We start from the raw sequence: 26,473 nt of genomic DNA on the forward strand, positions 1-26,473 counted from the left end.
CTATTTTTAGAGGACATTCTAGTTGATGAGTTTAGCACCTTCACGTTTGAACCAAGAATCTATTAATTTTATTTTAAAAAGTCTTCAACAATGGCCCACGGTAGTTTCTGTTTGTTTTGTTTTACAATAATTGCTGAAGCTGTCTTCCATTCCATCGCAGTCATTTAATTAGTTTTGCCCCTAAATAGCCCTTAGCTTTGCAAACCAGCTTTATTGCTGTACATTTTGTTTTAGCCAAGCAACTTCCCTCCTTTTATTCAAATCCTTCTTCGATATGCTTCTTCAGTAAGCCTTTTTGCTGCTACAGACTATATTTTAAGAAGTATGTACAACTCGCTTGAAAGTTCAACCTCAGACCCATGAGTTATATGGGCAACTTTCTTCCCTTTTTGTGTCTGACCAAGAACCTGACCCCGAAAATCAATTCCACCAAGAGAAGCATAGGAATATGCACCAAGCTAAGTAGTAAGTGTGGGCACTGTCCACAAGATTCATTTAATTCTTCATATAAATACAGCCATCTTTGGGTGAGACAGCATGGTGGGCAATGCATGTGTAAGCTCCTTGAGGCCAGGACAGTATCATCTTTTGTTTACACAGGCTAAAAACACTGTCAGCTCTTAAAATATTACTTATACAGCACCTGAAATGTGCAGGCAAAGTGGAGAATGCAGAGGCACCAGCCGAGATTTTCAAGTGACACTGATTAGTAGGGGTGTGTGAAACAGGCCCTATTTGACTTGGATATGGCCCAAATCACGGACAGTGACTCAACTAGTTGATTCAGATCACTGTCCCTGATTCAATTTGGCCAAATCCAAATCTGACATTTCAATGCTAATTTGATAAATCAGCAATTTGGACACAGGCACAGTTTTAAAAGTTTATTGGCCACAGGCGGACCACAGGTGGCCCCTCCGAGATCCAGGAGGGACAAGTCACTGAACCGGGGGGGTGCAGGGGGTCCCCTGAAATGCATCTGGTCTCCTTCCGGGTCTGCTGCTGAGCGTGCTGGGGAGCCCCCGGGCTTCTGTGGGACACTGCATCTGCCCCAGCACTGCAGTATTCATGAGCCCCTGCTACCTTGAGGTATGTAGAAAAAACATTTAAAGCTGTATCTACGTCCAAATCACTGAATCTGTCCGAATCAATTTGGAGAAATTAAAGGGTCCTCTGATTCGATTCAGATTCAGAGATTCAGCCATCAAATCAGGCCGAATCTCTGCTGATCAAATCAGGGACCAAAGCTTTGCACAGTTCTACTGATTAGTAATGTAAAAGTAACCTAACAGGGGTTTGATTTTCAGAAAGTGTTGGACATTCACCCTTAGGAATGAAGGCCCCTTGAAAGCACGGCAAAATGGATGCTCAGGAGTTGGGACTTATGAAAATATCACTAGTCAAAAATCTTGGCAGGGTTTCTGCTCTGAAGAGTTTATAACCCAACATTAGCACATATGACCTAAACAAAACAGAGAAGCATTGGACAAGGAAGGAAACTGCTTACCATCGTAAAAAAAATAAAAATTAGGCATTCACTTTCTTTCGGGGGATTGTGCCACCCTTAAGTTTACATTATAACAGTAAGGAGAGGCAGCTAGCTGTGTCAGTCTGAAATTGGGCAGAAGGAAGGGTAGAGGTGTATCTTACACACTAACCGAATGCATTTGGTCTATGAGGTATACCTCTACCCTGCGTTAAATCAGTAAGGTAGATTTTCTCATAGGCAACATGTGGAACAAAAATTTGAAGACTGGGCACTTCAGTCTGGCAGACAGATAACAAATCCAGAGGCTGGAAGTTGATGCTAGATGAATTCAGAACAGTAAGTAATTGACCTTTGGAAAAATGTAAATGCTTGGGCAGAGAATTCATGACTACCAATTTTTAAACTTAAGAATGGAGGACTTTCAAAAAAATCTTTGTTTAAACTAAAGCTTAATTTGGGGAAGTCTAAATGGCCTGTTATAGGAAATCAGGTCAGAGTCTAACAACGCTCACCCCTGACTTTATACTCTATGAACAAGGAAGCAGGGGGAGTTTAAAAGGAATCAGTTGGAGAGCAGGAACTGGGAGGGGTTTCCACAAGAGGGGGTGGGGGAATATCAGAAAATAAAGGGGGGACAGACAGAATTAGGAGGTGGGGCTGGGAAGAGAAATAAATAGGGCACTGGACATGTAGCATCATTGATGGAACAGATGTGGGGAAAGGAAACAAGATAGGGGGCATGGAGCCAAAGTGGCATAGCACACTGGATTAGGGCTACCATATTTTCAGTTTCAGAAAAGGACACCTGTGAGCAGGGAGAGGATATATGATTATGGGAGGGGCATGCTATGCTCCTGCCCCTTACTCCCAAACAATAGCCCCCCCCCAGCCCTACTGCTGCCCCCCCCCAAGCCCTCACTCATGACCCACAGTACCCTGCCCCCCAGACCATACTGGTGGCCCTCATGCCCAACCCAAAGCCCCTCTATTCCTGCTGATACCCATCACTTCCAAGCCACAACCCCCTACTACCCCCACCCCCAGCCCTGCTGGTGCCCCTCACTCCTGACCCACAGCCCCCTGCCCTCCCCAAGCCTGCTGCCCATGCAGCTCCTTGCTGCCCCCGAAGAACCCTTCTACCCCCTTTCCACCCTGCTGCAGCCCCAGCACCGGCATGCATGCACACACACCTGCCCGCAGCTGCCAGGCTTGCGCGCAGAGCACATGATGCCCTACATCCAGTCACCTTCCCCTGCTGCCCCCAGCCCCAAGCAGCCCATTGCTGGGGCAGAGGTAGAGCAAAATCCCACACATTTGCTGATATTTAAAAAAACCGCCTGAACAAAGATGGGAGGACCCAAAAACAGGACGTGTCCAGGAAAACCCAGGCGTATGGTAACCCTACACTGGATACAAAACAGGCTGCTTTTAACTGTATACACATGGGAAGCTGCAAGTAGACTCCAATAAGGGAGACGCTCACTATGTTTGGACTGGAGGGGAATGTGCCAAGAGCAGAATTTTAAATAGACAAAAGGATGACAGATAGGAGTCAAGATGTCTAGAGAACATGAGTAGCAGTAACACAGACAGGCAATGAACTGGACTTGGAAAAGCAATTCAGAAGCTCAGCAGACCAAAAGCATCTGAGTTCTGTAGGGAGGTGGGGGAAGAAATGCAAGGAGAATAAACAGCATATGGACCTACAGCTTGTGCACTGCAAGCACGTGTACCTGCTGCGTATGCATCGTCTTCGTAGCAGTTGTTGCATCAGGCCTCTTTGTAGTAACATTACGATCAATGCCAATTCCACTTCATTCCCTTCATGCTTCAAGGACTAGAGCACAAATAATTTAATGCTGAGTGATCCTGCAGTGCCATCTAGTGAAGAGTATTTTCTGGCTTTGCTTACTCACTAGATAGGCAATCTTAATAGCCAGAGGGTAGAAGCAATCAGGCCTGAAACTTACTGTTAATCTAGATGGCAGAGATTTCTTTGAACGTTCTTGGGTCACGATGGGTCATGGATTTTTCTGGAGATTTTCCCTCTGAAACAAATATGGATTCTGCTAACACCAACAGCACCACAAACTTTCTGTATTCAAGGCTCTATAGGCTTCTGTGACATAGCAAAATGTTTACACCGTAGGACAGTGTGCTCCTGCCCCTACCCTGACTCTCTTTCCAAAAAAATTGTGTCACTTCACCATACTGTAGCTTTCTGTATGAGGTTGACAATGGCATTCACCTGCCTCACCATGCTGGGGAAGGCCTGCCAACTTTATTTAAAGGGGCTTGATCCCACCTCCTTACAGTCAAAGGAGTTTTACTGCTGCTTCAGTCAAAACCTTATGTTGGAACATGCTCCATTCATTTACTTTAACTCCCTCAATGCTGCATATGCAAAATTGAAACAAGTAGTCCAGAGCCTGGATCACTGTACTATGAAATATAAAAACAAGTTGGGAGACAAAGGATTATACAGCAATTTTTTGTCTCCCACCAACTTGGGATGCAGGAACTCAGGTTTGTGCTTGCCTCTGCCAGATTCCTGCATTGCTCTGAGCCAGTTACTCGCTATGCTTCTGGTCCTCAGCAGTCATGTGATGCTAAGGCTTCTTCAGCGTAAAAGGTGTTGGGAGAATTTGTGTACAAGAAATACTCACACAGTGTTTGAGCAGTAGCTTCATACATATTGATGCAAAGGTTTTTTGTTAGTTTGTTTTTAATAAAAGCAACAGTAAGCTCAGATGTCTACCTTGAAGAGCTTTAAAGGGACCTGACATCCAGAGAATGGGTCCTCAGCACTTTCTGGCTTAAAGTCACTAGATACTTTTTAGCCTTGCACACACAAAGTCCATACATTTCTTCAGTTGTCTTTAATATCTCCCCTTAATACATATATTAAAAAGAAAATAGCAGAGAAGCCTAGTCTCACCGAACATGAATGTAATTTAAACAAGTAGGGATTGACTTTTAATGGCTTTTAGAGTGCTAAAAGTATTTAAGTTGTTTTTAGAAACCAGGACAGCAATAAGTTTGCAGTGTCAATTCCTGAAATATTTTGTAGCATAACGTTTAAAAATGTCTATCCATCAGCTTGGCAGCAATGATTGCACCGAATGAAGTTTTGCCCCCATTTGGTTTTTATGATCTAGTCTTCACCAACTGGTCAACCACAGCTCCTTGGCTTGGCTCTCTAGTGCCTGGCGCTCAGAGGTGAACTCCCATCCAAGCACTAGCCAGGCCCAGGACTGCTTAGCTTCCAGGGTGCATTCAGTCCATATGTCTGCTCAACACTTAAAACTACGCAACTAGGTATGTCTCCAATCAGTGCAAATAGTGAACAATCCAACCTTTGATTTCAAGAATTTAACAACCATAGCATTTATACAGAACTCCTAAAAATCAAAACATGGAAAGTGCTCCAATGTCTGCTGGTTTCTCTAGCCTGCCTTTGACAGCCGCTGTAGCCAACCAGTCTTTGAATAAAACCACTGAGCACGTTTGTTGAAGTCTACGTGGAGTTGATCCATGGTGATGAGTCTGGCCCTTACCCTGGGAAGCAGAAGAGAAAGGTGCAATTCCACATGAACTTTCAGAGAGAGATGTGTCTTTCAAACTAGCAGTAGATTCAACGTCGGGAGCATTTTGCACTCAACATGCAGAGCCCTCCTTGAGGCTCCTCCTAAGGAGGCAGAAGAGTGTGCCATATGCCAGAGTGCTGAGGGATCTACAAAGGCTAGCCAGCCACTCTACAGACCTACTAGTTAAAAAAAAAAGATCAGTAAGTGTAACCCTTTTGACTGCATGGCTGTGGAGTGACAATACAGCTAAGGCCAAGTAGAGCTCCTGCATATCATAGCTCCCAGACCAGCGCTTATCAGGAAATCAAGGTATTCTGTGAAAGCAGGAAGGGAAGGGAAGCATGCAAGATGCTGATTTATGTTCAGACCAGGCACATAGATTCATAGATGCTCGGGTTGGAAGGGACCTCAACAGATCATCGAGTCCCACCCCCTGCCTAGGCAGGAAAGAGCACTGGGGTCAGATGACCCCAGCCAGATGCCTATCCAGCCTTCTCTTAAAGACGCCCAAGGTAGAAGAGAGCACCACCTCCCTTGGAAGCCCATTCCAAATTCTGGCCACCTGCACCGTGAAAAAGTTCTTCCTGATATCTAGCCTAAATCTGCTCTCTGCCAGCTTGTGACTACTGTTCCCTGTTACCCCGAGGCGCCCTGGTGAACTGAGCATCTCTGATCCCTTGCTGCATCCCCCCTAATGAATTTGTAGGTAGGCACAAAATCACTTCTCAGCCTTCTCTTGAGGAGGCTGAAGAAGTCCAGGGCCCTCAGCATCTCCACATGGGGCTTGTCCTGTAAGCCCCTAACCATACAAGTGGCCCTTCTCTGGACCCTCTTGATCCATCAACATCCTTCTTGAAGTACGGTGCCCAAAACTAGACGCCGTATTCCAGCTGCAGTCTGACCAATGCTGCAGAGGGGAAGCATCACCTCCTTCGGTTTAATGGTGCATTTGCTGATACATGATAAAGTGCAGTTAGCTTTGCTGATGATTTTGTCACACTGATGACTCATGTTCATCTTGGAGTCCATTATGATTCCGAGATCCCTTTCCACTTCTGTGCTGCTGAGAGGGTCACTTCCCAGCCAGTAGATGTGCTGGATATTTTTGCGTTGTAGGTGCAGCACTCTGCACTTGTCCTTGTTGTACTGCATCCTATTGTGTACTGCCCACTTTTCTAACCTGTCCAAGTCTGCCTGTAATCGTTCCCTACCCTCCGGCATGTGCACTTCACCCCACAATTTAGTATCGTCCGCAAACTTCGACAGAATACACTTGGCAATCATGTTTCACCAGTTCCTTTTCAGACTGTATTTGAGGTTATTCTCTAATTTAACTAGATTCAGCTTTTATCCCTGGTCAGAAAAATCAGTATTATGTTCACTACAATTGTGAAGTACAGACCAAGGGAGCATTTCTTTCTGCAGTTACTTGGACTGTGACAGGTTCATAGTAGGGCTGTGCGAAGCTTCAGTCACAGATTCAATTCAGCGGAGATTTGGCCTGATTTGGCAGCCAAATCTTGAAATCTGAATTGAATCAGGAGACCCTTTAATCCCTCTGAATCGAATCGGAACCTTCCAAATCGATTCAGAGAGGTTCAGACATAGACACAGCTTCAAATGTTTTTTCTACATACCTAGGGTACGAGGCGGCTCGTAAATGTTGAGATACTGAGGCAGAAGGAGCATCCCACAGGAGCATGGGGGTCCCCAGCGCATTTGGCAGCGGACCTGGAAGTGGACCAGAAGCACTTCCAGTCCACTTCTGGGTCCGTCAGGGAGCGTGGGAGGGACCCCCCTTGCTCGGTGCCTCCTGGGTCGGGGAGGGTGGGAGGGGGGGACCGGGGTCTCCCCATGGCTGATTGCCGAGCACACGGGGGGCCCCCCTGCACTCCTGTGGGATGCTCCATCTGCCTCACCATTGCAGCATTCATGAGCTGCGCCTGGTACCTCGAGGTATATAGAAAAAACATACAAAGCTGTGTCTATGCTGAATTGCTGATTATCCGAATCAGCATCAAATCTGCAGATTCAGATGATTCGGCCGAATCGAATCAGGACAGTGATCCGAATCAAATCACTGTCCCCAATTCAGGCCAAATCCAAATCAAATATGGCCCATTTCGCACACCTCTAGGTCATAGAGCACGTTGGTCTATGATGGAGCTGTACTAGACACAAACAGAGTGGCAAACCAGCACTGTCCTCTAGGGCGCTGGCTATAGACTATATTAGGGTAAAGGGTACAGCTAGAGCATTACAGAGAATATGACCAAAGTAATCTACATTAGGCTTCACACTGACTAATAGTTCTGGAGTTTACCTAGACAAAGCGCTCGAACTAGGAGACATTCACTGGAAGGGATTTAATAGCCCCTAAATGACTTCAGAAGGTGTCTCCAGTCCTTCCTGTGCAAAAACAAGCTATTGGAAAACCAATGTGTAACAAGGCCCCTATACATCTCTTATTACTTAGTCAAATATATTTGGATGAGGGAGGAGAATGGGGTACTGTTTTTCTTACCTCTCCAGGATATATCACCTGATTAAATGTGGAAAAAAGCTTACATTTCAAAGTCTAGAGTAAGCTACACAGACATTCTTAAGTTCTCTGCTGCAACTGGCTGTGAACCCTTAGTTCTTATTTTGATAATGAAGCAGCAGCAAAACTTTTGAATAAGACTATTTTGAGTTGTAATTTAGCTTCTCTCAAAAGCTCAAGTCAGAGATTTTGAGGGATGATCCTGCTCAAGCAACAAGCTGAAAATATGACCAGTAAATATGAGGAAGGAACTCTAAATACTGCCAGACTGGACTCAAGACAAAAGGAAAAACCACAGGCTCTACCAACCTGAGCAAGAGACTTCACATCGTGCCAGCAGTAGCATTCACTAGGACGTAAATCAGATGATTCATGAAGGGCTCTGGTCTGCCAATATACATAAAGAGAAATAGTAGATGGAAAAAGAGGCAGAACTGAACTGGATCCATCTTCTGAATAGCAGAAATCCTTTGCACCAGCAGAAATAAACTGATGTTTGACAACCACAGTAGGTTTGGTGAATGTAAGCTTTTACATGCTAATTAGCCCCCACAGAATTTTGACCTGTGAAAGATTGTTAACTTCAGAGAAAGATTCATGGGCAATGCACAAAAATGGAAGCGAGTGCAGCCTCAAGGGGAATTAGAAACATCCTATAAACATCATCCTCTTCCTCATATGCCAAGGTTCAGAAGGAGTTTAATACTAAGAACTCCTTTGTATAACCAAGCTGTTAGCTAAACCCAAATCTCAGGCCAGTGACAAGCTACAAGATCATCCTTCTCCCTGCAAATAACACCTCACAGCTGGTCTACACACAGCTTGATAACTTGATGACAATGATTTGCAAAGCAACACCTTTTGTTTTGAAATTAACTTTGTCCTGCATTATTGAAGTGAAGACAGTAAAATTCACATAGGTACCACAATTCCCTACATAACTGTCACTAGTTTAATAGTATTTGCATTTGTAAGTCTAATGTGAAAATAGGTAGTTTGTATTTCATTACCACTTATTTCTCTTCCAATAAAGACACAGGCAAATTTTAGTCATCTTCTGCTCAACCACAGACACAAGTGACAGCATTCAGCCAATCATATCCCTTTATTATTTTTTTCCTTTTAACCAGGTAAATGAGTCCATAAAACATTTTACAATTTTTCTTATGAACAGCACATCAATAAACTAGACAATTGTTTTAAATATATAATACAAATGTAGGCTATTACCTCATTTAAGTTATAACTCCTATACATCAGTGCATATGTATAGGTAGAAACAATGGTGGATCCAGAGTTCAGTCTTTGGGGAGTCATGAAAGACATCTACCCTCACTGAAACCAAGTACACCTTTAGGTTGCTCATTGAGTTCAGTAACTCCCACACCTATGATTCTTCTGCAGACCATTTTACCATGTTACTTACATGACAAGTTAATCCAAAAACTAACCTATAATCAAAATAAAAAGCCAAAGAACTAAATGGTGCTCACTTACAACAGTGTAAACAGAATTTGGCCCAGAATTTTTTCAAGTCTATATTTAATCTAACCACTCCAATTTTAAAGGAATCCTCAGATAGTGATTTTGTCATCTGTGGGGGCCCCCATTTAAAAGATATTTAATCACCCAGTGCCTAGTCAATGGGACTTAATGACCTAAATACCTTTGGGGAGCTGGGTCTTTGTGCCCATTTTGACAAGTTTCTGTAAACTGGAAAGATCTCTAGGGCAGCAATCGTCTTTTGGATTAGTACCTACCCACAATGGTACCTGGTCCTTTGCTGAAGCCTCCATACACTACTGCAATATAGGTTAGAAATATTAAGAACACAAGAACCCTAATGGATTTCACTGCCCCCAACTATCAGGACTTCTGTGACTCCCCTTGAAGGACAGGGTAAGAGATAATAAATAATCACAGCATTTACAGAAAAAGCCTTGATTTCATATACTGGCTACACAACTTATAAATCTGCCATAATAATCATTGCTACACAGAGAGATTATTTATAAAAACAGTATTAAAGAGAGTATTCATAATTTCCAAGTTTCTCAGGAAAAAAATGTTTAGTTAATTAATACAAATATTATATATGGAGCTATAACACCTTTTTTTTTTTTTTTGCTTAAAGCGTTCTGCCTATGAAGCACTAATTAAGACCAAGCATGTGCAGATATATCTGCAAACTAAAAATCAATCCCTCTCAAGGGGGCTCCTTTTAGTTTGAAGTACATTCATTTTGACAGCAAAGTAATCAACTAATGAAGATGTACTTATAATAAAAAGCTAGATGGCTGCCAGATTTTTAACTACGATATGGTTGTGTTAGGAAAGAAAGGTTAGATCCTTTTCACCTCTCTCAGGCAGCAAAGCCCCATTTAAATGGGATTTTTGCAGAGGTAAGAAAACTGGGATTTTTAGATCTTTGTACTCTCCCTGCAGAAATAATTGCAAATCCTGGATCCACCATTTTTCAGTCCCATGCCTGGCAACGCATTTACATAGCAATAAATAAAACTTAGTAAACAAACTCAAAAAGTGTTACAAAAAAATGACAGATCTGGCATCAAGAGTACAAGAAGGCAGACAAAAGTTTCAATAAACTTCCAAAAGTTTTTTTTATTGCACAATAGCAGAGGATCAGTATTCACATAGCACAGGATGAGCTAAAGAGTCTTATATGGTGGGCTGAACTCAAAAACTGAATAAAGAAACCTTACTTACATAACACAAATTAAGGAGAAATTAATATGGGACCTTTAATATATCCAGTAATGTAATATAATATATCCAGTAATTTTAAATAAATTAAAAAGGAGAAGAAATTTTTTTAAAATGCATAAAATATTTAAAGCTTAAAGTCACTATGGGATGTGTAGAAAAAGTTACAAGCAGCATTCTATGTTGTAAAAAAGAACTAGACCCTTGCAGAGCCTATGATCAAAGGTCCTGATCTTTAAAGGCAATGCCTTATACTGAATGTAAATCTATTGAAGAATCTCTATAAAGTTAGGCCTCTGGAACTTAGCTGGCAAGCAAACTTGCTTACACAGCATAAGCGACAAAATGCAATTCTTGCCCAAGATCTGAGTAAAAGTGGGCTTTGGAGAAGACAAAGTCGACATACTTATCCAATTAACATGCTAATTATTTCAAAAGCAGTACTACTACTGTGCCTTTTTTGTTGGTCGAACTGGAATTTTTAGTAATTCAACAAGTCAAAGGTTCTTATGGCATTTTTACCTAATTAATTTCAAGTCAAATCAGACTGTTACCTGAATTTGGAACAGCCATTAAAAAAAAAGTTTTACTGCCATATAAATTTGCCAGCATAACATTAACAAACTTTCTTAAAAGTATTATCTATCGCCTCATTAAAAAAAATTACACTTCCCAGTTAAATACTAATTAAGAAATGTATTATGACCAATTGCTGTATACTGGGGAGTCAGTCATCACCACCTCCTGAACTACTCGTTAACTTCATTTTTGTTTTGTGTAGACAAAATAATAAAAACACCTGTCTGAAGCCTGCAACACCCTGTTTACCCAAGTAGTCTTAATGGAAGCTAGAATACTACTCCTGGAATGGTTCTACGCTTGAGCCACTGACAACCCACTGATGACTACTAAATCTTTACCAAATCTGAAGAACTTGTGTAAATCCCACTGCCCCTATTTGCCCACTGTCTATATCACAAGGCAAATCTTTCCTGTTAACTATTCTAGGTCACAACTGATTTGCATTATTTACTTTAATACTAAATTGTAAAGCTTAACTGTGCTTGATTTATAATCTCTTTAGATAACAGGGGAACTTAACACAGTTTATATTCTTAAACATGCTGCTTTCAATAACCAGATTCAAAAATTCAAATACCTCAATATACCATGTTTAGATGAGTCTGCTACTTTAAATGTTAGCCATAAATGTATCCCAATGAATTTAATTAAGATGTTCTTTAAGAACATTCCATCAATTCCTTTACAGCTCCCTTCTCATTCATTCCACAAATATTTCAAATGAACAAAAGACATAACAAGAGCACAAGGGACACAGTGTTTAAAAGCCTTGATAAGTACAGCTCAGTCTGGAGTACTTTGCTGCCAATGTCAGTGAACAGCTATACAGTTCTCATACAGAATGCATTTTTCAGGGACCTTTCTGTATTTTAAATTTAATCGATTCAATGCATTTTACACACATTTGTGACACTGAAAAAGTCACCAGGCATTTTAGTTGAAAGATGTCACACTTTCTGCCAATGAATACCACCTCTACAGAAGATAACGAAAACTTTCTGGTAAGACTATATTATAAAACTAGTAAGCTGCCATTTTTTAAAACCAAAGGCATTTTTACATATGTAAAAGTTAAACTAATCTAAAGCCTATACATATTTCTAATTTTTGTCAGTTGTATAATTGTTTTAAAACAAAGTTTAACTATTACATTTTCCTCTTGGAAATTGACCTATAAGGTAATGGTCAAGTTAGAAATTCACACCTTGAAACCTAGTATGACTGAGCATTACCTTATAATAAAACAGATATGCCCATTAATTTAAATATACATTAAGAATTGGAGAGATCGTATTCATTTGAATTTCAATCTGTCTACAGGTAAAACAGAATTTACACAATAAAATACAACTGCAGTAGTTGTTAGAATCAGTCACATTATCCAATCCAAGCAGCTTTCTTTGCAAACTGCAGGAAATACAAGTTGTATAGCCATTAATTTCATATTTACCCCATTCCTAAAATTAGCTAATGAACTCTTGCTACAGAAGTGTACAAAGAATATTAAATGAATATAATGGTCCATGAGAATGTCCAAACTATATTTTGCTCCACTAAATATCAAGGAGTTTTGAAAACATTTAGGTCATTCTAAATTCAAATCTAGCATAAAACAAAGAATTTTGTGTAAATATGTTTGGGAGTCAAAACATTTAGGAAAAAAATACATATTTTCTCAAATAACAAAAAGTAAAGACCCTTTTCTCCACCACCCTAACATACCTACTGTTAGCACCAAGCTTAAACAAACATTCATCTGATTACCTAGAAAAAAACTGAAAAAGATTGGTTTGTATAAAACATTGCAGTACTGGATTCACAACAGAAAGACTGTAGATCAAAGTTACAAATTTCATCTTTCATTTGCTATGGAGTATTTAAGAAAAAGGGGGGAAAATGTTGCCTAATCAAACACTGCAATATACTAGAATAAACTCTCACTATTTGAGTTTTAAATCTTCAGTTTAAAAATAAAGACATGTAGCAAATCCAGATCCATTAACTGCCAAAATTTAATTACATAATTATAGAAGCAGGTATATAAAACCAATCAATCAGAATGCAAACCATGTAATCAAAACACTGGTTTATACAAGACATCATTTGGTGATATCACAGAAAGCAAAGTCATGAGACGAACATTTTTATGTTCTTTGACTGTCACCTGGTTAGTTAGCAATTTTATACCTGAGATGAAAAAATCAAGAAGTAAAAAACTCATTACGTTGTACATGGAGTCCAAGCAAACAACAACAACAGCAGTTTTCATAACTGCAATTTGTAAAAAATATATGCAAAACGCCCATGATTGGCATTTTTCCCTTCTAATTACTTTACATTTAACTATTTATATGCACACGATATAATTTACTGTCTGTGTCAAAACAGGGTTTGAAAATATTTTAAAGGCTCCTGTGTCCTCAATGGTTTAACAATCCAAGTGGAATTTTGAATAGAATTAGCAACTCCCACTTTTCAGTCGTATGAAGCAGAAGGCACATTAAAAAAAAGAAAATCTTCTGGGGAGCTTTCAGTACTACAAAAAAAACAATCTTTCCCTTCAAGCACTGAAAAAAAGAGTTACTTTAACCATTCTCCATCTATAAGGCTACAGCAGAGCTGATCCTAAGTTCCAATACAATTAAATAATCTTAACAGTGACTATTGAGGCAACTGTGCCTTCAGCTGAATGTCAAGGACAAATTACTATTATGCTGTGCAAAAAGCTAAGAGAATGCAGAACAGAATTGGGCCCCATTTAATGATGCAGGGAAATAAAGGAGAAACATTATTCCATGATAGAGTCACTGTTTGTTTCATATTACTGCTTTGCAAACTATTGAGTTCAATGAATCACTATCGCACAGAAATGGAGTACAAATAGAGGATTCCATAGGAAGAACACTATATTAAAGTGTTCCTTTAGTTTTCATCTTCTTGGAATGATAAATCATTTCCTTGATAACAGACGTTTCATTCCGTATTCCAGAAAACATCTTTGATTTGCCACTAAAATCACCTCAAAAGCAATAACATTTTTCTTAATCACAAAAGGTAAACTGATAAATATGTAGGCAGGAGACAACAGAAGATAGAAACTGTTCAATTAAAATGAGACTAAGCTTCAGATTCTGAAACTTAATTCTTTACTTCCACAGCTTCTTTCTCAAGCTTCTCTTTTGTCTTCTCCTTTTCTTCTACTTTCTCTTCTTTCTGAAGCAGTGCCACAATCTCAGCAACCTGACTGGTTGAAATATCGATATCTTCTTTGTCAATCAGTTCTACTACCTACAAAAAAATTAAGTTGAGAACGCATTAGTTTAAAATCCTAACCTATAAATGCCATCTCAGCTATAACTAGGGGGGGATATTATGTAATTCTCATATGCTTAAGCAAAACACCAGAGCTTTTCTACTAGCAGTGTTGTACTAAAGAATTCAGACTCAAAATATATTTTCTTAAAAATTCAATGCCCACAATGACTTTTCAGTGACTCCGGTGGTTGTAGATCTCAGTCCAATTCTTGGATAATTCACAGGCTAACAAAGTGCACAGAACAGCCCTGTGCTAGCGGCTGTCTGCTTGCCCCAGCGCAGGGCTCTCCTTGCTCTGGCACCTACATCCCCTCATCCCAAGCTGCCAGTACTGCAGGACCTGGGACACAGACAGCTGGAGATCAGGGATGTCTCCATGTGAGCCCAGGTGATAGGAACCTTGTATGTGGGCAGTCTGACCACCACTTCCTGCTCTATGCTTTGAACATCTGGGCAGGCTCACTGCTCACTTGCTGCATGACTGCAATCTGATGAATTTTATCCCAGACACCAAAAATCATGTTTCCTGACATGCATGTGTTGCGTGACAGGATGTACAATTTTTGAGAACCAGGACAAAAGATCACAGACATGAGGGAAAGTTCTATTTCGATAAATAGAAATGACTGAATCCAATAGCAGCTCAAAGACACGGTGATAGAGCTAAATTAACAAGCTTAGAAAAAAACCTGACTTTTCTGAAGAGGAAAAATATGATTCATCAAGACAAATGCTCTGTCACTGTACAGAGTAGGAAAGCAACTTTCAAGTGAGCCAGCCTGCTAGTTCAGCATATTTTCATTTCATTCCAAGATCTACTGTGTAGTGTGGAAGAAACATAAAGAGAGAGCAAAACAGTGGGAAGGTGGAAAATGGAACGTAGCAGCTGAAAGTAAACAGTGTTTACAATGCAACCTAAACTACTCAAAAATTCAGTCACTGAAAAGTGGGCAGTGTGCACTTCCCAAAAACTTCAGATAGCAGTGGGGGAGGGAAATCCTGGGGAAATGCATCTGGTGCTGCAACCCTCTTAGGCGCCACATGCCATGAGCTTCAGAACTGGAAAGATTCTGTGACTCCATAACAGAGGAACTGAAGGGGCAGCTGCTTATAAATAATATATCTGATGGCACAATACACTCCAGGATTAGGTAAATGTTAGATAGAAGGAAGCTTCTGTCCAGTAAATATGTAGGCCTGAGTATTTCACTTGCATATAGTATACTGAAATGACACATTATGGTAGGGTTTTAGCTAAATATCAGTCTAAACTGTTTGCAACCATTAAAACCCACACAATTTCCCTAAAACAAAAGGGGACAAAAAATGTATACACACACACACGCCTGTCTTTTCCAATCCCCCACCCTCATCAGCTCAGTAAATACTGTTTTAATGCTGCAGGATATGAAAACACTGTTTATGTACATACATAATTTTTTAAATATCAAACATAAGGCTTGACTGGGAGCAACACCAAAGATGCCTGAGAACATATCATGTTCAGTGGATGAACGTAGGTCCCACAGGTGTGTTTGATACTGGGAAGAGAAACCTCTTGGGTTCAGGATGAAATGGATGCTTAAATGAGGGGAGAGGAGGAGAATCAAATACATCCACCAAAATAGCAGCATTAATATACAGTACTTTGTTAACAGCACTCACATAGACCAAGCAGGTATATAATTTCCAATACTACAGGTTTTCAAATTCTAAACAGTTGCAAAATAAGATTCGGATACAAAAAATTATATGAAATGAAGTAAAGACTGCAGTGCCACTCAAGTCAACAATTCTGTGTACAAATAAAACCAGCCTCATTTTATTAAGCTGTTCTACAAACTCACCTTAGCAACATCATCTATATCAATTTTACCATCCTTGTTTTCATCTAGTGCCACGGCAATATTAGTTAGTTTGCTCTCTGGAATCTTCTGGATTTGTCTCATCACACTGATAAGCTCACTGATACTGATGACATTCTCCCTAAAGGGAAAACACAATTTGTATATGGCAAACAGTTACTCTAAAGATGATAAAAGATAGAGTACTTCATACTGAAACCTGTCAATAACACACAAGTTTACTGCTCAAACAGAATACAAAAAGGTAAAAATGAGTTAGGAACAGTAAGCAGTGGGGTCTTTACCTCCCCCAGATTCTCAGTCTTGAGGTTTCCATATGCTGTGTTGCACATACCATAGTATAGTAGAGTTGCCATACATGTCTGCATATGTACCTAATTCCCTTTGTCCTTCCTTATTCATCCAGGGTACATTAACCTTGCCTCAGTCACCCTACTGGACCTCAAAGGCTAGTCTAAAGACAATGGAAAAGTCCCTTTAACATATCCTGGGAAAGCAACAGTGGGAGTATTTGCTTGTAAGAGTGTGTACAGTGTCACTGCCCAGTTAAATCAGGCTTCACTTCTATACACTCTGAAGTAAGGTGCACTTTTACAAAGCTAAAGAGTTGAACTTCATGCTGTAGTTAGGCAGATTTAAAAAAAGTCTGTCCCCATTTCTGGGTCATCTTAGTGACATGATGGAACTATTTCTCTACCTTCTGTAGGCTGCAGCTTCTGCATGCCCCACATGTGTTTACATCTCCCAGAACACGTCAACTAGATATGGAGAAGATAAGACCAACAATCCTTTATTACAAAGGGCTTCATTGGTATTGTCCTAACTTCACTCTTGCCTCTGGCCTCAGACTGACTCTTTTCAGATCAAAAGTGGGAACTGTACCTCAGATCTGCCACTAAACCATCCTGAACTTCCGCTGATTTTGCAGCTGTTCTAATAATGATATGGCAATGACTGCACCAAGCAGGTTTAAATGGTAAAACAAAAACTTGAACAGAAAAGAAGGTGGGGAGAAAGACAAAGCATAATCAGTATATAAAGCTTGATCACTTCCCTCAGTCTACTTAAGTATCATACATCTGGTAATTACCTGGTGAGACATAACAGCTAGTGACCTAAGCTTTTTCATGCAATAGGCTGAAAATTGCACTGAGAAAAATGACACTCTCCAGACCCAGAAGTAGGTTGCGAGAATGTTCCACTAACCCACCACCATTCAGGACAAATCCAAGCTAACGTGTATAAATTGAGACATAAAGCTCCGAGTCAGATTCCTACTTAAGGTGGTACTGGGTTACTTAAGTTGCTCTAAAGCCAAAAGACCACCGGTAACTGCCAATAAATGAAGGTCAACCCATTTACCCTGTCATGCAAACAATACATATAAAGATCTCAAACACGTGAGGGCTATGCAAAATTTCAGCAGCCGTTTCATTTCAGAGGTGTTTTGGGCTGTTTTGGCACCCGAAACACCAAATCTGAATAAAAAAGGAAGGCTCAGAAACATCTCCAAAACAAAACGAGGCATCTAAAACATTTCAGAAATGTTTCGGAAAATTTCAGAGTTTTGGAGCCAGCTGTCCGCATAGATGCAGAGAAGTGCAAGCGGGCAGCAGCAGTGAGGAGACCCCAGTGTGGATCTCTGCTCCCTGCAGATCCAGGTCGCACGGCAGGGTCCAGCACTGCCCTGATGTGTGACCTGGCTCCACAGGAAGCAGAAATCTGGGGCCGCATGGGACGAGCAGCGGTGGTGAGGAGTCCCTGGCATGGATCTCTGCTCCCTGTAGAGCCAGGTCACATGGCAGGGACCAGCACTGCTCTCATCAGGGCAGCACAGGGCGGGCAGTGGCAGCAAGGAGACCCCCGGCGCAGATCATTGCTTCTTGCAGAGCTGAGTCACGCGGCAAGGACCAGCAGGCTTGCTCACCGTGCTGCACTGCTTCTCTGCCCTGCAACACAGCATGACAGGGATCAGAGATCTGCGCAGGGTCTCCTCACCTACACACACCTCCAAACCCACTTGTTTAGAGGAATTTCTACAAATGCAAGGAGTATAATGTGGCCTTCATTAAGGACAGGACATGCAACAAGTAAAACACCCATAGGACCCCATTTGACTTCTCTGCTGGGTCAGCAGAGAAAAGGGGAAACCATCTTATTTATCCACTAATCAGCTTGGAAATGAAAATCATTGTGATACAGAGATGAAACCTACAATGCCATTTTTGTCCTTTCGTTCAGAAAAGAGCTGTACTTAAAAGTGTTGAATAATTTTCAATTATTTTCAATCAATTTTCTCTAAACCAAGTTAAGGCAAAAATTCAAGTTCCAACTATGTGCAAGAGCTGATCAGTCACTTACCCAATAGGTGGGGTAGCACCACCATTCAGCTGTCCATCAACTGCCTTTTTGTCTTGCTCCAACTCACTAATAATTTTGTCCATCTGACCAATCATTCGGTTCACCTTTATGGTCAATCTCTTGCTTGCCTTAGATTCTTCCACTACTTCCTCTTGTCCAGTCTTAGACAGCTCCTTTATCTCTAGCAAATCCTGAAAGATTTTAAAGCAAAAAAGAGCTTTCAGGATGAGCTACATTTGATACTACAGTCCCACAGAAAAACACTTCAAAACAAAAGTTCTGTGCAAATCAATAGCAGAGCTACTGCCATCATCACACCTATGAACAGTGGAAACAGTGAAATATAGTGGAACTCGAATGAAGATTAATTTGAGAAATATCCCCAAGTGTTGCTACTTTGTCACATGCATTAGTTTTATGAATTCTTCACAATTTTCACGCTTATTCATCCATCCATCACAACCTTTTGACTATACAAACAAGGTGAGGATCTGATGCTTCTTGCATGGTAGAATAAAGTGCACTCGCTGAGCCACTGAGGCCTTATATGTTTTATGTTATGCAGTCTAACATCAGTTATTGTATGACTGCACAGATAAAACAACTGCACAAGCACCTTAGCTGCCCCATTTTTACCTCACAATATTCCTGAACATCACCCTTCAGCTCCTCAAGCTCCTCCTTTTCCTTTGTTAGAGGTTTCTTCTGATCTTGCAGTTTGGTACAAGCATCACTCAGCGCGTCAATCTCTTCCTTGGTTATCTCCTCACCCTAAAATATGCAAATGAGCAAGGGGGGGGGGGGAAAAGAGAGACATTTGTTTTTTCTTCCAGGAATATCTAAAAGATTTCAGTCTGTGTAATACAGACTGATATTTTGAGACCCCATGGTTGATGGAAATGATAAAACTGTCAATAAGGATTTTTGGATTTCAAAAGGTAGTTTCATGTACTACAGCTGCCCTTTAGCCCTTCTGGCAAATTGCAATTCTTATGATCAATGCCCTCATATTTAAAAAGTTTCTCTTCTTCCTGTTGCTATGGAAATACACCCACACAGAGAAGAGGAAAGAACAGACTACAAATAGTCACTTTCAGTGTCCAATGTTAAAGTTTTCCAAAAGTTAATTTTTTTCATCTAATTTAGCAACCTTCAGTAATACTCATCAGTAATACTCATAAAAATGCTGGGTAACATTTTAGTAAATTTTGTAATTTATAAATTGGTCTTTTGCTATGCCTGCAGCAAGCCTTGACAGAAAAAAAAAAGTTTTATAGGGATAACTAAATGTTACATGAACTATATGTAATATCTGGCCCCAAAATAGCAAAAAAAAAGTAAAAAACATGTTACATGATTATTTGTGATTTGTTGTGGCTCTAGTAGCTTATCTGATGAAAAGGGATTTTGCTTGGTTAATAACAGGGAAATTTGACTTCTGTTTCATAAACTCCCTTTTCCCAGTTGTCTAATAAACTAACATTAAGCACAGGTATTAGCTATCACTGCAAGAGCATATTACTGACGATTGTTCATGAAGGCATTTGCTAACAAACAGAACAAAAGAATTGACATCTTTTCATCCAAAAATCTCAGAGATCTGACTGTAATCTTTGCTTTTCCCATCAAAGTGACAGGAGTTAGATCATCAGAGCTGCAATTTTCAACCCAGCAAGCAAGGGAGCCATCAACCACTAATGTATCAAAAGCAGTTGATGGTCCACTGAATACCTTATTCCACATATTTGCTATCAGGAGAGGAGAGGAAGAGGGAATCACATTTGAAAGAGTTTAACACCTTGTATCCACATATTAAATTAAATAGTGTGCTTTCAAGTATTTTGTAAACCAACAAGTTAAAAACAGTTACACCATTGTTTATACAACTCGTGCTATCTGAAAGACCATGCGTCTCATGTTTTCAAGAAATGACCAGAGAACAACTCACAAAACAGAAAGTATTCAGTCCCATTTTCATGTCCGAAATGAAATTTCAGTATTCTATTAAATATCCAGATATCAACTTCCCTACACCATTTCAATACACTGTATCTAAATACAAACTGAAGGCAAAACAGAGAAAGGTCATTTAGCACACTCACCTCACATCATGCCATCTTTGGGATCAAAGCAAATGGTTTCAAGAAGCTACAAAATTACAGCAGGAAGCATCTAAGATTGCTTATTACTAAATCCTCTATAATAGTAAGTTTTAATCCCCAAAACACAAGCAGCTAGGAAGAGACAAAAAAAAGGGTCTGCCTCTGTCCAAACATACCAGCTATTTTTGAGTTCGTGGACCAGTTATCCTTCAAAACCATTTCCTACTCCTGAGCTGAATTTTGGTCCCTCTAGGGCATACAACTGTTTCTGCCACCTATTCACAACTTACTCCCAAACATCAGTAAATCTAATGCTTTTGCAGTTTATTCTGTGCTTCCCTTTAAAAAGTCATAACATTTACTCTTCATAAATTTGAAAAAGCACAAAGCATGTGAGATACAATGAAGACTCTGCTGAGGCCAACCATTTGGCTTAAACCTCTTATAGCAGGCTTGTCCAACATGCAGCCCACCCAGGCATTTTCTGTGGCCTGCAGTGCTGCGACGGGAAATGAAAGTAAAGATTACTTTCGTTCCCACCTCTTGTCCCTCCCCCAGCCCCTCAGCAGCTTCCTAATGGCTGCTGAAGGGCTGGGGAAGGGGCAAGGTTCCCAGATGCACCACATCAGCTTGACGTTGCTAACACGGTGCATGTGGGAAGAGGAGTAGCCATGTGCCGCTCGGGATAGGATGAGCCCGGCCGGAGCAGCGGGGGCTCAGCTGCACTTTCCCCTACCTGTGCCAGACAGTCCCAAGTGGCACACGGCTCTGCCGCCGCCTCTGCTGGATGGTGCTGACCCAGGCGGGTCTGTCCCATCCACAGCAGCACACAGCTGAAGCCGGCTTCCCACGTGCTGCTGGGGACAGGAGGAGGCCGGCCAGGTCAGCACCAGCCAGCAGAAGGGGCGGTGGGGCCATGTGCCGCTCAGGACTGACCGGTGCAGGCAGGGGGAAAATACAGCTGAGCCCCTGCCGCTCCAGCCAGGCTCATCCTGTCCCGAGCAGCACGTGGCTCCGCCACTGCTTCTGCTGGCCAGTGCAGACACAGCCAGGCTCTGCCCGTCCCCAGCAGCACGGGAGGAGCCAACTTCAGCTGCATGCTGCTTTTCCTGGCTGGTGCTGACCTGGCTGGGTCTGTCCCATCTGCAGCAGCATGCGGCTGAAGCCAGCTTCTCATGTGCTGCTGGGGATGGGAGGAGCCCAGCCAGGTCTGCACTGGCCAGCAGAAGCAGTGGCGGAGCCATGTGCCGCTCGGGACAGGACAAGCCTGGCTGGAGTGGCAGGAGCTCAGCTACATTTTCCCCCTGCCTGCACCAGTTAGTCCCAAGCAGCACGTGGCTTCGCCACCGCTTCTGCTGGCTGGTGCCAACCTGGCCAGCCTCCTCCCATCCCCAGCAGTACATGGGAATCCAGCTTCAGCCGCACGCTACTTTAACTGGCTGGTCCCGACCCGGCTGGGTGGGGCAGCATGCAGCTGAAGCTGGCTTCCCACGTGCTGCTGGGGATGCCCAGCTGGATCAGCACTGGCCAGCAGAAGCAGCAGTGAAGTCTCCTGCCTTTTGGGACCAGCTGGCACAGATAGGGGGAAAGTGCAGCAGCACGTGGGGAAGCCACCACTTGACAGGGGACGGGATGGGCTGGCTGGGCTGCACCAGGGAGAGAAAGCTGTGGCTGAGCCCCCTGCAGCTGTGCTGTATGCTCCTTTAATACTGAACAATATGCTCAAGAATTAAGCATGAACAATCTGGGCTTCAATGTAAATTTAGAGCAGGTAAAAAATCTTTGTAAAAATACTGTCCAGTGTTTGGATTGTGTTTGCTTCTGTTTCTCTTTGTGCGGGACTGGTGGTTCAACTTGTTACTTTTTGTTAAAGATGTGTTACTAACAAGTTATTAATTCAATAAAAGTCAATCTTCTTGCAGATTACTCTCAAAGATGCCCATATTTTGTTGCTTTGATTAGTTTCCACTCTGGCTGATATCTTTTCCACATTCGATCTGCTGACCTGCATTACGCTTCTTTCATTCATTGAGAAGTGAGTAGAAGCAGAAGTGTTTATTTTAATCAAGTGTTTAGTATTTGCTTTTATATTGTTTTTATTTTGGATTTTAAGCCACATTTCCAGACCCATTTCATTGTCACTTCCTGCAACTTCATTGGGGTCAAAGGTCACGTGACATCACTTCCTGATGTGATAACTCTTCCTGTGAGGTCTTTGAATATGGCTCGCCAATCCACTGGGTGATAAAAAGTTCGTGATCCAGCCCCACATTCAAAAAGGTTGGACACCCCTGTTTTATAGCATCAAGCCTCAAGAATCAGAAGTATATTAGCTGCTTGGTATGACCATCTGCAGTCTTCTGTGTTACGTAGCATGGTACACATTCCCCCAGATAAGGCTGAATCAGTACCCTTTATGCTACCTTTACAACTTGTTTGGCATTCATGGATTTCATAGATTTTAGGGTTGAAAGGAACCATCAACTCTGACCTTGGGTTAGATGACCCAAGCCAGGTGTTTGTCCAATCTCCTCTTAAATACCTCCAAAAAAGGGGCTAACATTATCCTGCTATTAAATTGTCCTTATTATTACATTTAGGAAAGGCAACAATGCCATCTCTGATACTAAAAAACAGTTTTATATTTAACAATAGGCAATTTTAACATGATCAGGAATGTTGCTTTGAAAAGTGGTATTGGTGTTTAGGGAAATTCAGCAACAATTGACTTGCATCAGTGTAAAGGAAGTTACTTAACTAATTCTGGAGATTACATTCTTCAGGGCTGAAAGCCCACCTTTACCCACTTACCACTCCAAAATGTTGCTATCTAAAATAGTAAATACAATCAAGGGGAAGTACAGAGGTCTAACACATTTAAATGACCCTCAATCCAGACATATTACCTTTACAAACTGGAAACATTTTAAAATTGTGGACAGTGTTAAAAGCAGTTCTTGGTCTACACATGACTTGAGGGGAATCAAAGGGTCTGGGGCTAGAGGGTAAAACAGCAAAGCAAGCTTGTGAAGTTTTCAAACCAGTGAAATTCTGAGAAAGGTACAAAGAATGGAAGTAGTTAAAAAAAAAAAAAGACAAACAAGTAGGCAAATCATCATCACTCTTACCTGGATTATATTTCTATATTCTGTACAGACATACACGTTTTTCAAGTATTGCATTAAAAATATATATAAACTTACCTTAATGCCTTGCAACACTGGTGCAGTGTCCTTCAAGGTCTCTGTCTGCATTTCCAAATCCACTTTGGCCAACTCTTGTTCAGTATCTAAAGCCACCTCACTTTTTTTTGCATGTACGGCAGCTACTTTGAGATCTACAGCAGGCTCCGCCTCTTTCTAAATTTCAAAATCCCATTAACAAAAACAGTCATTAATTTTAAACAGCAGCATTGTTTCTAGCAGACAAAAACTAGAACAGAGATTATAAAACTCAAAAGAAACGAAAAATGACCATAATGGAGCTAAAGATTTATACTACTGATGGGCTTACTTCTCAACAGCTGAAAGTAGCACCTACCATGGCTGCAACCTGAAGTATTTCCTTAGCTTTCTCAGCAGCTTCAGATATTTTTTCCATCTCCTTCTCTTGATTTTCTTTTCTAATAGCTTCCTCTTCCTGAAGTGTTGCTTCCAGCCTAGCCTTATTATCAACTGTTTCACCCTCTACTTCTGCTGCTTTGACTTGAGCCTCTTTGGCCTAAAAATAAAATTGGAAAACAGTGATATACATATAGTCAACACACTGTCAGACAAAGACAAAATATACATTTCTGCACTCCAGAGGAAAAGGATTCTGTTTCTTTTGAACGTAACTTTCCAATCTGATACTATTAAAATTTATCATTCTCTTTCTATACAAGACCACTAAGATGCTGTTAAAGTCCCTCCTTCCCTCCCACTCCCCCATTAAGAATCTGTCCTAGACAAAATTGTAAAATAGACTTGTGAAATCCATTCCCTCAAAAAAAAAAAAAGAAAAGAAACTGGCAGAAGTTGCAAACTTGTACCCCAGTAAATATATGGAGCAACATACAGACATTGATCTACTTTTGTAGATGTACATTGGTATAGAAAAATACTGTCCTCATATTAATAATCTTACAACAGGAGATGTAGGAAAGTGAGACTCTCAACAATTACATTATATAACAGGAACTCATTAAAGTCATTAGCAACAGATCCTATCACAGTCTTCTCTTGACTTTATCCCCTATGAGTTTTGCTAATTTCTTCCATCATGGAAGATATGAATATGAAGGAATTTGAAGATATGTGACTCTATAATAGAGGGGACAGCAAAGCAGGAGCAACAAGCTGGTTGTAGGAACAGCAGATAAATAGAGCTAGCACTGTTAAGGCAATGCTGTGTAAAAAGCTAACAATGTTTTTTGAATTCCATCTTCGAAACAACAATGAATCTGTGTTAAAATTAAAATGAATATTTCATCCTGTACCAATCTTTAGGAGCTGGCTGCTTTTTTAAAAAGGATTGAACTTGATTTATAAAATTAGCCAATTAATGTTAATTAACATTAACATGAACCTGTGCAAGAACTATGCAGCTAATATTTGGCAAAATTAAGCAGATACTGCATGACTGTCTTAGAAAATTGATGGTCAACTAAAAATTAGCAGGGTGTCAGAGTCAATGTGCCCTGAAAATTAAAGGATTTTGATGTTTTACTTTCAAGGCTGGAAAGGGCAGGAAAAGAGCTCACATGAAAAGTGCCCAATGGAAAAAATGCTGAAAGATATTTTCTAAGGAATTAGTCTCAAAGCTTGTACCTTGTAGGGTCCTGTTTATGGAGCAATCCCTTCTTTTCAGAGTACAAAGCCAAGGAAAATACTACTAAGACTGTTGAAGTAGAAGCAAACTTTACATTCATGGAATGGGAATAAAACTGGTCAAAGATAAACTTGTGTCTTTTGGGAACCCATAAGAGGGCTATTTCCAGGACACAATTTAGTTTTCAACATAACTAAATGTGCCTAACAATGATGATTTCAAAGGCCCCAGATGGAATTAAGTATTTTGAATCAATGTTGACCTTCCCTGACTGGTTTCCAACAGAAGATTTCAGAGGCAAGATGCTCTTTAAAAGCCTTACAAATGAGAAGTTGGCTAACCTCCCTTTCTAAAAAAACAGTAACATTTCACTTCAATTTCTCCTATAATCTAGGGCTCTGGATACCACAGATACTAAAGTTATGTGCATACCTAATTTTTATGGACAAAATAAAAATGGGCCATGTCTGCTTTATATTCTCAACCTTAGATTGACAGAGATACTAATTTGCACACAGAGATGCTTATACCTTGCATTGGCAGCTTGCAGGACCTTGATGTAACAGAAACGAGGATTACAGCTTCCTTATGTTGACCATGTTCAATGTGGCAAAGCAGCCTAAAGAGGCTATACACCTCAGCATTTTGAATTTGTTTGCAATGTCCTTCAGGTCATTCTCACATAGCATCAAAAGACTGGTCTATCATTTTTGCTGGCCATCCAGATACTGAAGATGCAGATGCAACAGACTGTATACAACTGTTTATTCTTGGGCCAACTTTCTACATGCTTTAAAAATTGAGACACTGTCCACATTAAGTATACCAGAATGTTAATACTTTTAATAGACAGTTTAAAAGGGCCCAACAACAGCAAAAAAAAGCCCCAGTTGGGCTCCGGAGGGGCAAGAAACGCGCAGGTGAAAGCCCGCCATGACCCTGCTCCCCTGAAGCCCCCCAGACACCCACCAGCAGCCGCGGAGCCCCCCGCCGACCCCCAGCACAGCCGGAGCCAAGCAGGGCCTGTCGTGGGAAGGGGTTAACTCCTCGCTTGCTGGGAGGAGGCGGCTGCGTGGAGCCGGGCCAGGTCAAGCCCC

The 26,473-nt window shown here is 41.1% G+C and overlaps 1 protein-coding gene and 1 long non-coding RNA gene across 3 annotated transcripts in view; one reads left to right on the forward strand and one right to left on the reverse strand.

The window, feature by feature from the left end:
* Positions 1-9,213: 9,213 nt before the first annotated feature.
* LETM1 (leucine zipper and EF-hand containing transmembrane protein 1) overlaps positions 9,214-26,473 on the reverse strand; it is a 59,342-nt gene continuing 42,082 nt past the window's right edge. Inside the window, exons 9-14 of one of the 2 annotated variants that reach the window (XM_019552919.1) lie at positions 24,108-24,287; positions 23,771-23,926; positions 19,102-19,236; positions 18,466-18,656; positions 16,087-16,225; positions 9,214-14,212 (exon numbers count right to left, since the gene is read on the reverse strand). In XM_019552919.1, the coding sequence (XP_019408464.1) occupies positions 14,063-14,212; positions 16,087-16,225; positions 18,466-18,656; positions 19,102-19,236; positions 23,771-23,926; positions 24,108-24,287 (951 nt within the window). In that variant the 3' untranslated portion in view covers positions 9,214-14,062. Of the gene's footprint in view, positions 14,213-16,086; positions 16,244-18,465; positions 18,657-19,101; positions 19,237-23,770; positions 23,927-24,107; positions 24,288-26,473 lie in introns of both variants that reach the window. The other variant, XM_019552917.1, reaches the window with a different exon arrangement.
* The window catches only part of LOC109322077, a 10,180-nt gene continuing 2,941 nt past the window's right edge, over positions 19,235-26,473 (forward strand). Inside the window, exons 1-2 of the long non-coding RNA XR_002104304.1 lie at positions 19,235-20,266; positions 22,441-22,442. This is a non-coding gene — a long non-coding RNA (uncharacterized LOC109322077). The remainder of the gene's footprint in view (positions 20,267-22,440; positions 22,443-26,473) is intronic.

The sequence above is a fragment of the Crocodylus porosus genome, unplaced genomic scaffold, assembly GCF_001723895.1.
Source record: "Crocodylus porosus isolate Cpor-Errol unplaced genomic scaffold, CroPor_comp1, whole genome shotgun sequence".
NCBI classification, from domain to species: Eukaryota; Metazoa; Chordata; order Crocodylia; family Crocodylidae; genus Crocodylus; species Crocodylus porosus.